The following is a 13445-nucleotide window of genomic DNA, read 5'->3' as shown; positions in this document are numbered from 1 at the left end:
ATTAATTCCCAGTAACCAATCCCAGCTGTGGTCAAGTTCTGACACGTATAAACTAACAAAAATGTGGGCATCACACAGTCAGTATGGTGCTGGAAGACAGAGGAGCAAACCTTTCCTGAAATCAGAGTACTGGTGATGGTTTAGAGAAATCCAGGCTGTTGAATCACTCTGTTACAGGGACAAGTGTGGTATGCATGCGCTATCTAGTGGCTCTGTTGATTATGACATTATCCCTGAATTACTCTTCTGCTTGTGAACTGTAGTATTAAAAAATACATTAGATGAAAACGGGATTTTTAAGTCTGGAACCATTCCCTAACGAATCTAAAGCATTTTGAGGTCATAAGTGATTAATAAAAAACCCCAAAACATAGTAAATCCTGTGTGAATATGCAGACAAAACTCTTGATGGGGAGTTCTAGGCAGTCATTCCTATCATTTACAGCATTCTGATGGGCACTGGTAAGCTGTTAAGATCTTTGTCCTTTGTATGCAGACTATGTTCTAGATTGACTACTAAAAAACTCAGTTTACGAGCGCTTCAAGAACAGTTTAAGTATTTTCTGTAATTACTAGATTATACAATATTTTGTATGGTAAAAGCAGATAATCTAAATTCTTTAAACAGGGCACACAGTATACAGTAATGTAAGGCCAGATGTGTTCTCCTCTAATGGGGAAAGCTGACCTCCACCCCTTGAGATCATAGCCTAGGAAGACGTGAGGATCATGCACAACAGCGTTCTCCCACTTTTGTTTCTGCCAGGGATGTGACTGACCTTAAGTTAAACACCTCCCCCTTCTGCTTTGTTATTTTTCTGTAAAATAGAGGTAGTACTGCTCTATGGGAGCTAAAACAGCTTTATAGTTGATGAGTACTTCTGTTGTAAAGGCTGTACTTTCTATCATTTATATATATGAAACAGGATATAGTGTATTTATATATGACCTGTACCAGCACATTTAGGGGTATCACTTGAGTTACAACTACCATAAAAATTTGTTACATTAAAAAAAAAGGTCTGATTCACCATCACTCTCAGCAATTTTGTGCTTTTCTACTAAACAACTGAGACAGCTCCCTAGTCAGCTGTTAAACCATTTAGCTCTAAGTGCGCTTAATTACATATGTGTATTTGTTTCAGGAGGCTGAGTCAAGACATGATGATGTAGGTTTCAGCTTAGATAACACTTCTTGAACTGTTCTTTCCAGGAAAGCAGAAATTTTATTTAGATCTTTATGCATTACAAAATCAAAGGTGCCAATTTTGTTCTCTCTTTTCAGTAAATAATTTTTTCTGTTTATACATAATTCTGAACCCTTAAGAACAAGTTTCAAATAATTGGCAAACAACATCTGCATTACCTGCATTTATCACAATGATTTCCAATATAAACCTTGTATGGTGCATGTCTTTATTAAAGACAGTTAATGAAGCAGTTAATAAATATGTCTGTAAACACATGTATATAAATGTGCCTTACGGTTGGTTGCACTTGATTAAACCATGATTTTGATCATCCCAAAGAAAACCAAAAATCAGAGCCTTATGCATTGTGCTAGTTTTGACTGGGATAGAGTTCATTTTCTTCACAATAGCTAGTATGGGTCTGTGTTTTGGATTTGTGCTGAAGATAGTGTTGATAGCACAGGGATTTTTCATTACTGCTGAGCAGTTTGTAGAGAGTCAAGGTCTCTCCTGCCCCTCACCCCACCCCACCAGGGAGCAGGCTGAGGGTTCACAGGAAGCTGGGAGGGGACACAGCCAGGACAGCTGACCCCAACTGACCAAAGGGATCTTTCATACCTTATGGTGTCATGCTTAGCCTATAAAGCTAAAGGGGATGAAGGAATAGGAGGGTCATGTTCAGAGTGATGGTGTTTGTCTTCCCAAGTAACCATTATGCATGACGGAGCCCTGCTCTCCTGCCACCCATCTGCCCATAGGAATTGGTGAAGGAATAGCCTAGTTTGATTACTTTGCATGCCTAGCTTTTGCTTTACTTATCAAACTGTTCTTATCTCAAGCCATAACTTTTCTCACTTTTACCCTCCTGATTCTCTTCCCCCTCTAACCAGGGAGGGATAAGGGAGGGGCTGTGTGGTCGCCAGATGCCAGATGGGGTTAAACTGAAGCAGCAATAAGCATATGAGAGTTGGCAGGTCTGCAGGCAACCTGCTTTAAATGCTCAAAGCTGAGGAGCTTAACCTCTTCTGCCCTCCTTCCCACTAGCATTTTCTGATTTGTGATTCAGCATTTAGTCCAGAAGAGATACTTAAAAAATGAGTTGTAACTGTAAAAAATTTCTGTTAGGGTGACTGTTAGTAACCGAGATGGGCTTAAAAACAAATCAGCAAATTAAGTACATTTCTTGCTAGGACTTCCAGCCTTGTACATCCTACCTCGAGCATGCACAACCCCAGCTTAATTTTATTGCCTGTACAACCAGCACAACCCTGGCCACAAAGGTTTCAAAATAAGTAGTTACTACAAGAAAAAAAAATCCAACACTCAGGATTCATTGCACAAACATTTAAACAGAGGAAATAATTTTTTTTACAAACATGTTTTTCTTATATAAGAATAATTTTATATAGAAAATAGCTCTTTATACATTTTACAGAAATAAGCTAACATTTGTATTCTTTAATAATGAATGATGATTTAATGCAATTTAATATTTCACTTATGTTTCAGTCACCAAACATCAATAACACAGCAATACATCACTGTTCTAATATCCCTAAACTGCTTGACTTAGCAAATATTGACTCAAGACAGTAAAAACGTTCCTAGAGCCATGAAAATTTGCAAACACTCAAGTATATTGAAATTGTTATGAAATACCTCCTGAAAATAATACCATAATTTAAGTGTCAAGGAATATGAACTTAAACCTTAAAGAGGCAGCATTACTTAGATTGTCCTATTGGCTAATACTGTAAAATCCAAATTGAACAAAACCTTTAATATTAAACTGGTTTACTGTTAACATGACCTTCAAAACACCCCTGAAGGACGTGATGCCATCCAGAGGGACCTGGACAAACTTGAGAAGTGGCCTATGGGAATCTTATGAAGTTTAACAAGACTGAGTGCAAGGTGCTGCACCTGGGTTGGGGCAATCCCCAGTGTCAGCACAGGCTGGAAGATGAACTGTTCAAGAGCGGCCCTGCCAAGGACTTGGGGTGCTGATAGATGAGAGGATGGACATGACCCAGCAATGTGCACTCGCAGCCCAGAAAGTCACTTGTGTCCTGGGCTGCATCCAAAGCAGTGTGGCCTGCAGGGCCAGGGAGGGGATTCTGTCCCTCTACTCCACTCTGGTAAGACCCCACCTGCAGCACTGCATCCAGCCCTGGGAGCATCTCTCCTGAGAGGAAAGGCTGAAGGAATTGGAATTGTTCAGCCTGCAAAAGAGGCTTCAGGGTGATCTCATAGCACCTTTCCAAAACCTGAAGGGAGCCTACATGAAAGATGGAGAAAGACTCCTTACAAGAGCATATAGTGACAGGACAACAGGGAATGGCTTCAAAATGACAGAAGGTAGGTTTAGATTAGATATTAGAAAGAAATTCTTTACTGTGAGGGCAGAGAGCCACCGGAACCCAGAGAAGTTGCAGATGCCCCAGCCCTGGCCAGGGAGCACCTGAGCAACCTGGTCTAGTGGGAGGTGTCCCTGCCCATGGCAGAGGTGTTGAAATTATATGATTCTTAAGGTCCCTTCCAATTCAGGAATTTCACAATTTCACAATGAGACAGCAGAAGCTACTCCAGTAAATGCTATACCGCATTAATACAACATAAAAATAAAAACACTTACATTTTTTTAAAAAAACATGGAAGGGAGATGAAAAAAAATCAGTAAATTAAGATACAAAAAGTAAATTTGTGGAGGACAAGACACTGAAAAACACATGTATATATATTTATATGTAAGGGTATGCTAGGAACTACATATGTTTAAAAATACTCAATTCCTTCAAAGACTGTGTTTAAGTTCATGTGGCATCATGTGGAACTCAAATATAACCCACATTCAAATACTTTCCCCCTACAATTGCTGTTTCAAGCACCTATACTTATCTGCAAATTTCCTTGTAAATTAGATGGAAGGTAAGGATATTTATCTTTGGAATACAGCTATATGCAGTAATCATTTCTTGCTTTCTAGATGTAATTTTAAATAGAAGATCATGTAAGCAAAAAAAGTACTACATAATCCAATGACTGAAAACTTGAAATTTAGATGCTAATGATTCTATTTAATATTCATACAGAGATACTTTAGGGTTTGCCAGCTGTACCCTATGTGAGTACTGTTGACACTTCCATGCTTCATGATTCAAATGGGTAGCTGTGTTTAGGCAAACATGGTTCTCACTCCAAGTCAGCCAGTCTCTTAACACATAGAACTTTTAAATAAATTTGGCTGGAACTGGTATACATCTCCTTCTCACAGCACAGAGGTTGACATGAGACAGCAAAGAATCACATTATACTGGCTCACATTTCCATGTGGATAGAAGGAGAAACAAACACCCTGCAAAACCTTATTCCAGTGATTTTGCAAATTCTGCATAGTCGATGTATCCATCATTGTTCTTATCATCGTCCCGTAAGACATCATCTATTAGACTAATCAGCTCTTCTTCTTTCATTGCTTGGGTATGCTCACCACCTTCCTACAAAAACAAAACCACATGGAACAATTTAGCATCTTTCCCACCTACCGACACATGGAACAGGTTACTGACAACTAATTTTCTATTAAGCTGTTCATGTTTGGTGCCTAATTTGGCACTAAGTTTTATGTAAACTTTCATACCGATATAAGCGACTTTTACAGGCTGGAAGTTATAAAGTCCAGGTTCTCTGGACTTCAGAACAAACACTCCCTTTGCAGCTAATATGCTTAGTCAAAAGTTCCAAAAGCTGATTAGCACCATGTATAATGATGGATAATCATCTAACATGTATTCTTAATTTGGATTTTCATGTAGTGTATACACTATAGTTTCTATAAAATACAGAAACATCTTACAGTAACAGAGAAGTGAAAAAATCTAGCACTGTAGCTTAAAATCCATAAAATTCTTAGTAACACCCCTTACGAGCAAATGGAAAGACAAAGTGGTGCCTTTGCACAAGAAACAACCAGTCATTATTCTGTTCTTGGCTAGGTATTTTTTGCCACAGGTGCATGCAGAAAGTTATGCTATTCTGAATTGTAACTTCCAGAAGGTCAGTATGAGATAATGTGCTCATATTGTCATCCTAAAATGATCCTATCTGTGAAGTGAATTTGTTAGAAAGAGGTAGACCGTAACTGGTTCTAATACTGATTTTGTGCAAGAGGTCTCCTAGAGTTTGTGTACCCACAGCAGTTACAGTCTGAAACTAAAACCAGTGTCACAGCACATGCAATTTCTATAACCCTCATGCCCCCATTTGGGTAATTTCCCTTTATCCCCATCCCTTCCTACCAAAGCAAGCCCTCTGTAAAATCATCTTCACTTTACAGCCCTTCCTCATTCTAAAGTTTAAACTACAATGGAGACTTGAAAACTGCAATGTGACATGGAAAGCTGTGATAAAACCAATACATTTATAAATACAACCAGAACTATCGGGGGAAAAATATTTCGTTTTTAGGCAAAACTCTAACTCAAGATGTGTTGCAACTGTTCCGTTTTATTGTAAGTTGCTTTTAGAGGCAGAACCATTTCTAAACACACAGGGTGTTGCAAAATTACACCTACCTCTTTGTGCACATGTGATATAGCAGTAGCAAGCTCTAACCCATCTAACAAATTATTGCCATCATAATCATGCATTTTGAAGTAATGGAGCTGCAACTCTTGTGGAGACATCTCAGTTTCTGGTTTCTCAATAACGCCTTCCAAGTGTTCCATGATGTGCCTAAGAAAAACAAAAACAAAACCCAAAGACAAAACCCGCAACTTTTTTGTCAGTTAATATTTCCTCCTTTGTTTACATCAAATTTAGTCTTTGATCAAATACTGTTCTTCTGAAAGCACCCTGGACAACTAAGAGCTACAGTTTGATACTAAGATGAAAAGGGCACAAAGGTTGTTTGTTACAGGTGCTGTAGCAGCCTCGAACACCTTAGATAGCTATTTCTATTTCTTCTGGCCTACTTAGCAGGCTATCAAAACAAATGAAGCATTGCCTAAAATCTCCTTTTGGCTGCCTTCCAAAGCACAGGAGCTGGAGGAAAATCTTTTCCAGTCAACCATGAAGTGTTCCCGTGGAGTTTTATTTGCTACTAGAACTGTTCTGAATGTATAAAGAAGCAAATGAGAAAAACCCCTCTAAATCTATCTATTAAGAATATGATTTTGCCTAAAGGACGCCAATTTGGCTAGGCAGAACTTCTGTAAGAAATTCTTTACAGTGTGAGTAGGGGTAAAGGTTGCAGAGAGACCTTTCTAGGTCTCATATCTCTACAAATTAATCAAGCAAGCATGTCTCCTATTTGGCTTTAGCTAGTCATACAACATTCTGAGAAAACAGGGTGCCCTAGGCTTAAGTCCAACGTAACAAGAGTTTAGAGATAAGAAAATCATTAAGAAGTAAAGTTTACATTTCTAGAAAATGGAACACATACTCTTTATCTTGTACCAAATTCTTATCAAGGCGAATATTTGCGTGTTGACTTTCTCCTACATGTTCCTCAGCAAGGGCAGAGATGAAGAATGAAGCCAAAAAGCAGAACAGCAAATGTGTTCTAAACATCCTTTGAGCCATTGAGATCTCCTACAAAAAGGAAAACATTCCCCAGAAAAAACCACCAGATGAAAAATGTTACCTACTTTCAGCACATTTACAGAATGCTTAGAAACAACCCCTATTGAGTTTTAGAACAGAAGAACTTGCTTCATTTCAAGACTTTGGCAAGCAGAAAACCAGAGAGCTCCAATTAAGGATTTCTATGAGGGTCCCCTTTTCAAGGAATCATGCAGTAATTATGCAGTAATTTTTAGATAATTACTTTATTTTCTTTTTCACAGAGAAAATGTGCACTCCTCAGCTGCGCTTGGGTTTTCATACACCTTCCAGCCACCCAACCACGCCAGGCCCAGGCAGACCAGCCCTACAGCTGCGGGAGCAAAGGTCGCTTACGGTACCGCAAGCGGCTGCATCTGATTAGTAGTTCTACTAGGACTGCATGCCCTAAGGAACGTACAGCCTGGAAAACGTAACGCAGCCATGCATGTGCTCCCTCCGCGGGCCAGTGACAGAGCACAGCGCTGCAGCGGGGCCGAGCAGCGGGGTGGTGCGTTTGGCCCTCTGTGCTCCCAGCCGCAGCCAGCCCCGGTCTCACGGGCCTGCAGCCAGCCCCCCAGCCCTGCTTTCACTTGCCTGCGGCTGATCCCCCAGCCCCGGTCTCACGGGCCTGCAGCCAGCCCCGCACCCCCGGTCTCACGGGCCTGCAGCCGAACCCCCACGCCCGGCTCCCCGCCTGGCTGGACCCCCGGGACAGCCCCACCGCATCGGGATGGCGCCGGGCCCATCGCCCCCCGCCCAAGCCCCAGCACACCGCGCTCCAGTACCGACTGCCGGGGCGGGCAGAGAGGGGCCGCCGCCGCCGCCGGGCTACGCACCGTGGGGCGGGTGCCGGCCGTGCCGCGGGGCTCGGGACGGGCGCAGGCGGGACAGCATTCCCGGGACACCATTCCCAGGACAACACCCCCAGGTCACCCCTGACCCCGCGCGCCCCGCCCCGCCCGCCCATTGGCTGCGCCGCTCCGCCCCGCCCCTGCGGCTGACGTCACCGCTCGCGGAGCTCCACGTGGAGCCCTGGCGGCGGCGCAGGTGCGGCAGAGCCCGCCCAGCGCGGGGGGGGACCGGACCGGCTGGGCCCGGGGTGTGCCTGGGGGGACGAGAAGGGCGGGGGTAGCCCGGGGTGCGTTAGGAAGCAGGTTGCACTGCCAGCAGGGTGAGGGAGGTGGTTCTACCCCCTCTACTCAGCCCTGTGATGCCAAAAAGACATAGAATTAACAGCTTAGAGACAATTTATCTTTAAGGAGCAAGGTATTTATTTTACCACTGCGACTCGGACTCAGGTCCTTGGGATTCAGAGTCCAGAGTGCTCTCTTTTTACACTACGTCCCCTGGCAGTTCAGTGCCTCCCTGCCATCTCGGATGCTCAGCAGGGTCAGCCCCGGTTAGTACCGGGGGCTGTGACAGTCCCGAGGACTTCACTGTCACTGTCCAAGCTCGCTCGGCCGTAGCAAATGGACCTCAGGACTGAAACGGTGGGGCCAGTTCTGTGCACGCTGTGCCTCACCTAAAAAATCCACTGTGCAGGCTGGAAGGGCACACCCATGTGGGGAGAGCCCTGCCCAAATCTTCGTTCTCGAAGTCTGGCCATACATACATTTATTTTCTGGTGTGGGGGATGGCTAGCCAGTTAGCACTGGATATCTAGCTCCAAAGTTTCAGTGAAAAGCTGGGTAATTTATAAATTTATACAGTTTTCAAACAAAGTTACAATATCTTAACATACATATTCATATAATTTCTACATCTAATTATTATATTCATAATAGGTGGAGTTTAGGTGGAGCCTGAGGCAGAATCTTCTTGGACCTTCTTTTGGCCAGATTTTCAGGGTGTTGTCCCAGCCTTCAGCTTCACTTTTGGGGTCTTCTGCTTCTCTTCCTCACTTTGAATTTTTCAACTTTCTTTGTTAGCCTGACTCAAGTGCTGATGCTTGTAGGTCTTCTTGACTCATGCCTTCTCGATCTTGAGTGTCCACTTAATCTTTATTTATGATTTCTGGGGTGCTTGAAGCACATTCTTAACATCATCCATTTAGTCAGAAGGACACAACAAGTTATCAAAGGTTCATGCAGTAGTTTACAGAGCAAGGCACTAATATTATAACTTTTTAAGGCCTTGTTCTTGTTTCACCTGGTGAGGCCACATCTGAAGTGCTGTGTCCAGTTCTGGGCTCCTCAGTGCAAGAGAGACACAGAGCTCCTGGAACAGGTCCAGCAGAGGGAAACAGATGATTAAGAGAGCATCTTATGAGGACAGGCTGCAGGATCAAAGTCTATGTCTAGAGCGAGGGAGGATGGAGCCAGGCTCTTCTTGGTGGTGCTGCGCAGTAGGACAAGAAGCAATGGGCAGAAACTGATGCACAGCTGACTATGAGGAAGAACTTTCTTGTGTGAGTGGCCCTGCACTGGAACAGATTGTCCATAGACATTGTGAAGTCTCCCTCACCTGGAGACATTCAAGAAGCATCTGGACGCAGGTGACCCACTGTGGGCCCTTCTGACCTCACCCATTCTGTGGTTCTGTGCGGGTGCCGCAGGGCCTCGGCCACCCTGGCCTCCAAAGTAGAGACACCCTTCCAAAGGGCACAGCACAGAGATCCCACTGGCAATGCTCCAGGTGGAGCTGGGAGGGAGAAGGGCAGTATGTGTCCCCCTCCTAGGGCTGTGTCTGGCCACTCCTGCTCCAGGCACTTCCCTCACGACCCCTAAGAGAGACCTGCCGGCTCCTCTCCCCGCTGTGGTGTGTACACCACGCGTGCTCCGCGCTTCCCCTCGCACCGAATGCCGCAGGTCTCTTTAATACTCGACTCCTGCACAGCCGCCGCTTTGGCCCCTCGAGGTCACAACCCCCGGGCAGCCGGGCGGGCTTTCGGCTCGTTCCCGCGCGGCGTTCTGTGCCGAGGCTGCCGCAGGAGGCGGCGATGGCCGGAGGGAGTAGCGGGCAGGGAGCCCTGGGGCTTGGGTGCCTTCTGAGGGCGAGCGGTAACCCCGGCCCTTGTGGCCCGTGGGAGGGAGGGACGGCGGTGCCACCTCCGCAACGCCCGGGCGGGAGGCGTCAGGGAGTGGCGGCCGTGTGGGGCCGCAGCCCCCGGGCAGGGCAGGGAGCCGGTCCCCGCCCCCGCCCCCGCCCCCGTCCCCGCGGGCTCCTCCCGGTGCCGCCGCCGGGGACAGCCCGCGGGCCGGGCCGGAGCGGGGCGGACCCGGCCGGCGCTAAGATGGCGGCTAAGGGCTCGCACTCGCACGTGAAGCTGGAGGCGGAGATCGAGCGGTGCCGGGCGGAGGGGCTCTGGGGGCGGCTCCGGCTGCTCGCACAGCAGCTGCTGCCGCCGTCGCCCCCGCGCAAGGCCAAGCCGGCGAGGGGCGCGCAGGACTCGGGTAAGCGGCGGGGGCGGGCGGGGCGGCCGCCGGTACCACCCGCACCACCCGCCGGGGCGCGGGGCTGGGGCCGGCTGGTCGGTCTGTGCCGCTGCTCGGGCTCGGGGGCCCCGGCCCGGTGGGTTGGCGTGGGCGGGAGCTGCGGCTGCCCAGTGGCTGCCGGGGTCGCGGGAGCGGGCTGAGGTGCGGGGTGTCGCCCGCTGCCCCGTGTCAGCGCCCCGGCCCCGCAGCTGGAGGGAAGGAGGGATGCCGGGGAGAGGCGGCGGGAGCTCGGGAGGCAGCGCTCAGGAAGATCACGGTGCGCTTCCTCTTGGTGTCACGGCCGTCCAGCCCGTCGGACAGCGAGGAGCGGTGCCGAGCCCGCGGGGCGGCCAGCCCGGTCGGGACCCTCCGAAACCTTCCCCGTGCGGAGATGCCCCTCTTCAGCCTCTCCATACGTGCCATGCTCGTTCCCTCTTGCTCCCTGTCCAGCCGCGCTCTGGATCCCCTTGTCTTACCTCCCTCTGTTTCTGAAGGGCGCTGCTTTAGTTAAAATGCTTGGACTCGTCCATGTACCCTTTCGCATGTAAAACAGTTTCATAAATAGCAAATGTATTCATTTTTTTCCTGTTATACCACTTTGCTTTTTTTTTCCTCCGATAAAGTCGTTTGTGATAAGTGAGGGAGCCTAACTTAGAAATACAAAAAGCTGTGTCTGTGGTCAGCAAGTAAGTTGTAAAGAGGACCCGATCCTACCCACGGTACTGGTACAAAGGGTTCTGCCGCTGGAGTCAGAGCAGCTACATCTGTGAATAAAGTGTTTCTGTACATGAATGTTTCTAGGATGTGGTCCTAGAGTTAATTGAAGTTTGCTGGGCTTCACAGTGGGAAGCATGGTGGGGAAGATGTTGGTAGCTTATTACGTGCTTATTTGTGAGGCTTTCCAAGTGTGTACATGATGCAGGTTGAACCCTGTGCTGAGAATCACATGGCCAAACTTTGAACTTTAGTCGGGTTTCAGCATTGCTTCCCAGGTGCGGAGATCGCACAGCAATTTGGGGGCATTAATAGTTGAAGAGTTCATAGTAGTTTCTTCCCGTGTAATTAAGAGGCATAACAACACTGTGATTGCTGTAAAAACATGACTTGTTAATTTACTGCTATGTCATCATAACCTGCTAGTTATGAAAGAGTAATGGTTTGCTATAGCTGCAGAAGTTTTCTTTCAGCAAGGGACTGGGTGCAGGTTTGTGCTTCTAGAAACGATGGTCTGTCTGGATTAGAATTTTTTAATAGTAGTGTTTGCTTTGTGAGATTGTGTATATTTATTTCTTAATTGTATATAGTCTTACCTAATGCCTTAAGTTTGTATAAGAGATTAATGACTTCCCTGAAAGCTTTTAGTGTGTAGAAATGAGTGCATGTTTGGGTGGACTATAATTGAACATTTATGCTTCCCATTTTATGTACCTGTGCTTTGTTTATGCAAGTTAGTTGCAAACGGGCAAATGAGCAGGAAGAGCAATGGTTATAATTTGATATGTAGCTGAACACTTAGGCCACAACAACTAAAAAATTCTAAATCACTACCAGTCCCACACACAGAGTTGATTCTTAATGCTGTGTGTAGTGTATAGGTGGAAAGTGGAGATAAATTTATTTTGTGGCCTGGAAATACAGAAATAGGTCTACTATTGTGTTTCCTGCATTGTAGAATTTCAGACTTTGAAACATGGAGTATGTATGAAATGTAGGGCTTAGCTCTTTGATGTACAAAGATTTTCTTACTCTGCTTGCCCATTAGTCCACTGATCGAGGTACTGCCTGTATGAATAAATGAACTACAGAACTGGGCCCGTCATGCAAGAAATCAAAGTACTCTGACAGATAAAACTTTTTACTTTTCAGTGCATGATTGCCACATTGCATGATGCTTCATGCTGTATCCAGTGCTGCTGCTTATATTTGAGTTTTTCTTCTGTAGAACTCTAAGCAGGAATGGATTTTAATGTAGAAAGAGTGTGGCGTGTTAGTTATGGCAAAGGATGAAGCCTTGTGTATCTTTAGTGTCTAAATTACCTTTTTTTCTGTGAACTTTCAGGAAAATCTTGGAAGTTTCTGATGCAGTTACTGTTCTGCAGTGAAAGTCATAGCTTCCCTATGGTCAAAAGCATTCATTTCATGCTTGTATGTTTGTAAATCTAAAGCATACACTGACATGTTTGCAAGGATTAGTCTTATATTCTTGAAAGAGAGTTTTGTGATGAAAACTCTGAATTGTTGTATTAGTGACAATGCAAGAATGAATAGTGCTTCTAAAATTAAAGGATTTGTTAGGGAAAATCTTCAAGGTACAAGGAAGCGTCATTTCATTTTTTTCTCAGGAAATGTACCGTTTCCAATAGATAGAAGTTAATGGAAATTTTGGTGTGTTTTTTTTTTGTCTGCCAGTTCTTCCTTATCTCCTCATTTGGGTCACCCTTTGTGTGTCTCAGAGGTGGGTTGTTTTTGTAATTCTATCATCAGTACAGCTCTAAGCAATGTTTCTTGTGGTTGGTGTGTGCTTTCAGAGGACCACGGGAGTATGCTGCTTGCAGAGGTTCTGTTGGAAGAATGTTTGAAGGAAAACTTTACCAAACTGAAGGACTCCATTCCGCTGACAGAGAAGAATGAACCAAAACTGAGTGAAGCTAAACAGTATCTGACCAGTATCTTAAGCAGAGGAAAGCTAAGAGTAAGTGGGCTCTGTCATCGTAATTCCTGCCAACTGGGTATGTCTGATACAGGGCGTGGGTGTTGGCTGTTCATGTCTCTGTATGTATAGTGCTTTATTGTCGGCATTCCTAAGGGACTGCTATTTCCCCTTGGTAGTATCTTCTGTTGTGAGACTTGCTTTTTCATATGCAAACAAATTATGTGCTACAAGTACATATCCTGTCCATTTTTTTTTCATTAGAAAGAAGCAGGATAAATATTTAGGATTTCTCTGGGGTGTTGGGGTGTGGCCACGTAGGTGCTGTCATGCCAGCACAGCCGAGTGACTTACTGCTGCTCCTGATCTGAAGGAGTTGTGTGTACCTTGTCAGCTCCAGATCAGAGCAAAATGTGACACAAGTTGCTGTCAGGAATTTAGGGTTGTGTTGTGAGTCCAGGATTACAGCCTTGCACTGCTTTCAGACTCTGCCAGAGAAGTTACACTTTCATTTTATTTTGTGGCCTGGGTGCGTGGTTGATGACTGTTTGTCAGCTCAATTGCAGAGCTTCAGGAGCGTTTTAATAC

The 13445-nt window shown here is 45.5% G+C and overlaps 2 protein-coding genes across 5 annotated transcripts in view; one reads left to right on the top strand and one right to left on the bottom strand.

The window, feature by feature from the left end:
- Positions 1-2519: 2519 nt before the first annotated feature.
- MCFD2 (multiple coagulation factor deficiency 2, ER cargo receptor complex subunit) lies at positions 2520-7732 on the bottom strand. 2 transcript variants are annotated; one of them, XM_071577128.1, is made up of 4 exons: positions 7580-7732; positions 6634-6782; positions 5765-5924; positions 2520-4687 (listed from the first exon to the last, which is right to left on the bottom strand). In XM_071577128.1, the coding sequence occupies exons 1-4, from the start codon at positions 7700-7702 to the stop codon at positions 4556-4558; spliced, it is 564 nt and encodes a 187-aa protein (XP_071433229.1). In that variant the 5' UTR covers positions 7703-7732; the 3' UTR covers positions 2520-4555. The 2 variants fall into 2 exon arrangements, with proteins under 2 accessions (XP_071433229.1, XP_071433238.1); XM_071577137.1 differs by having other exon boundaries at positions 7631-7732.
- Positions 7733-9875: 2143 nt separating this feature from the next.
- The window catches only part of TTC7A (tetratricopeptide repeat domain 7A), a 176389-nt gene continuing 172819 nt past the window's right edge, over positions 9876-13445 (top strand). Inside the window, exons 1-2 of one of the 3 annotated variants that reach the window (XM_071577114.1) lie at positions 9876-10186; positions 12736-12899. In XM_071577114.1, the coding sequence (XP_071433215.1) occupies positions 10027-10186; positions 12736-12899 (324 nt within the window). In that variant the 5' untranslated portion in view covers positions 9876-10026. Of the gene's footprint in view, positions 10187-10463; positions 10485-12735; positions 12900-13445 lie in introns of those variants that run through there. The other 2 variants (XM_071577106.1, XM_071577097.1) reach the window with 2 other exon arrangements.

The sequence above is a fragment of the Pithys albifrons genome, chromosome 2, assembly GCF_047495875.1.
Source record: "Pithys albifrons albifrons isolate INPA30051 chromosome 2, PitAlb_v1, whole genome shotgun sequence".
Taxonomy (NCBI): domain Eukaryota; kingdom Metazoa; phylum Chordata; class Aves; order Passeriformes; family Thamnophilidae; genus Pithys; species Pithys albifrons.
The sequence above is the reverse complement of the archived record's forward strand: the minus strand, read 5'-3'. Positions and strand labels throughout refer to the sequence as shown.

Coding starts and splice junctions, on each gene's coding strand:
- MCFD2 (XM_071577128.1), bottom strand. CDS start 7,702: ATGGTGTCCCGGGAATGCTGTCCCGCCTGCGCCCGTCCCGAGCCCCGC. Junction 5,925..6,633: donor AATTTGGTACAAGATAAAGA/GTATGTGTTCCA, acceptor TGTTTTTCTTAG/GCACATCATGGAACACTTGG. Junction 4,688..5,764: donor TATCACATGTGCACAAAGAG/GTAGGTGTAATT, acceptor TTGTTTTTGTAG/GAAGGTGGTGAGCATACCCA.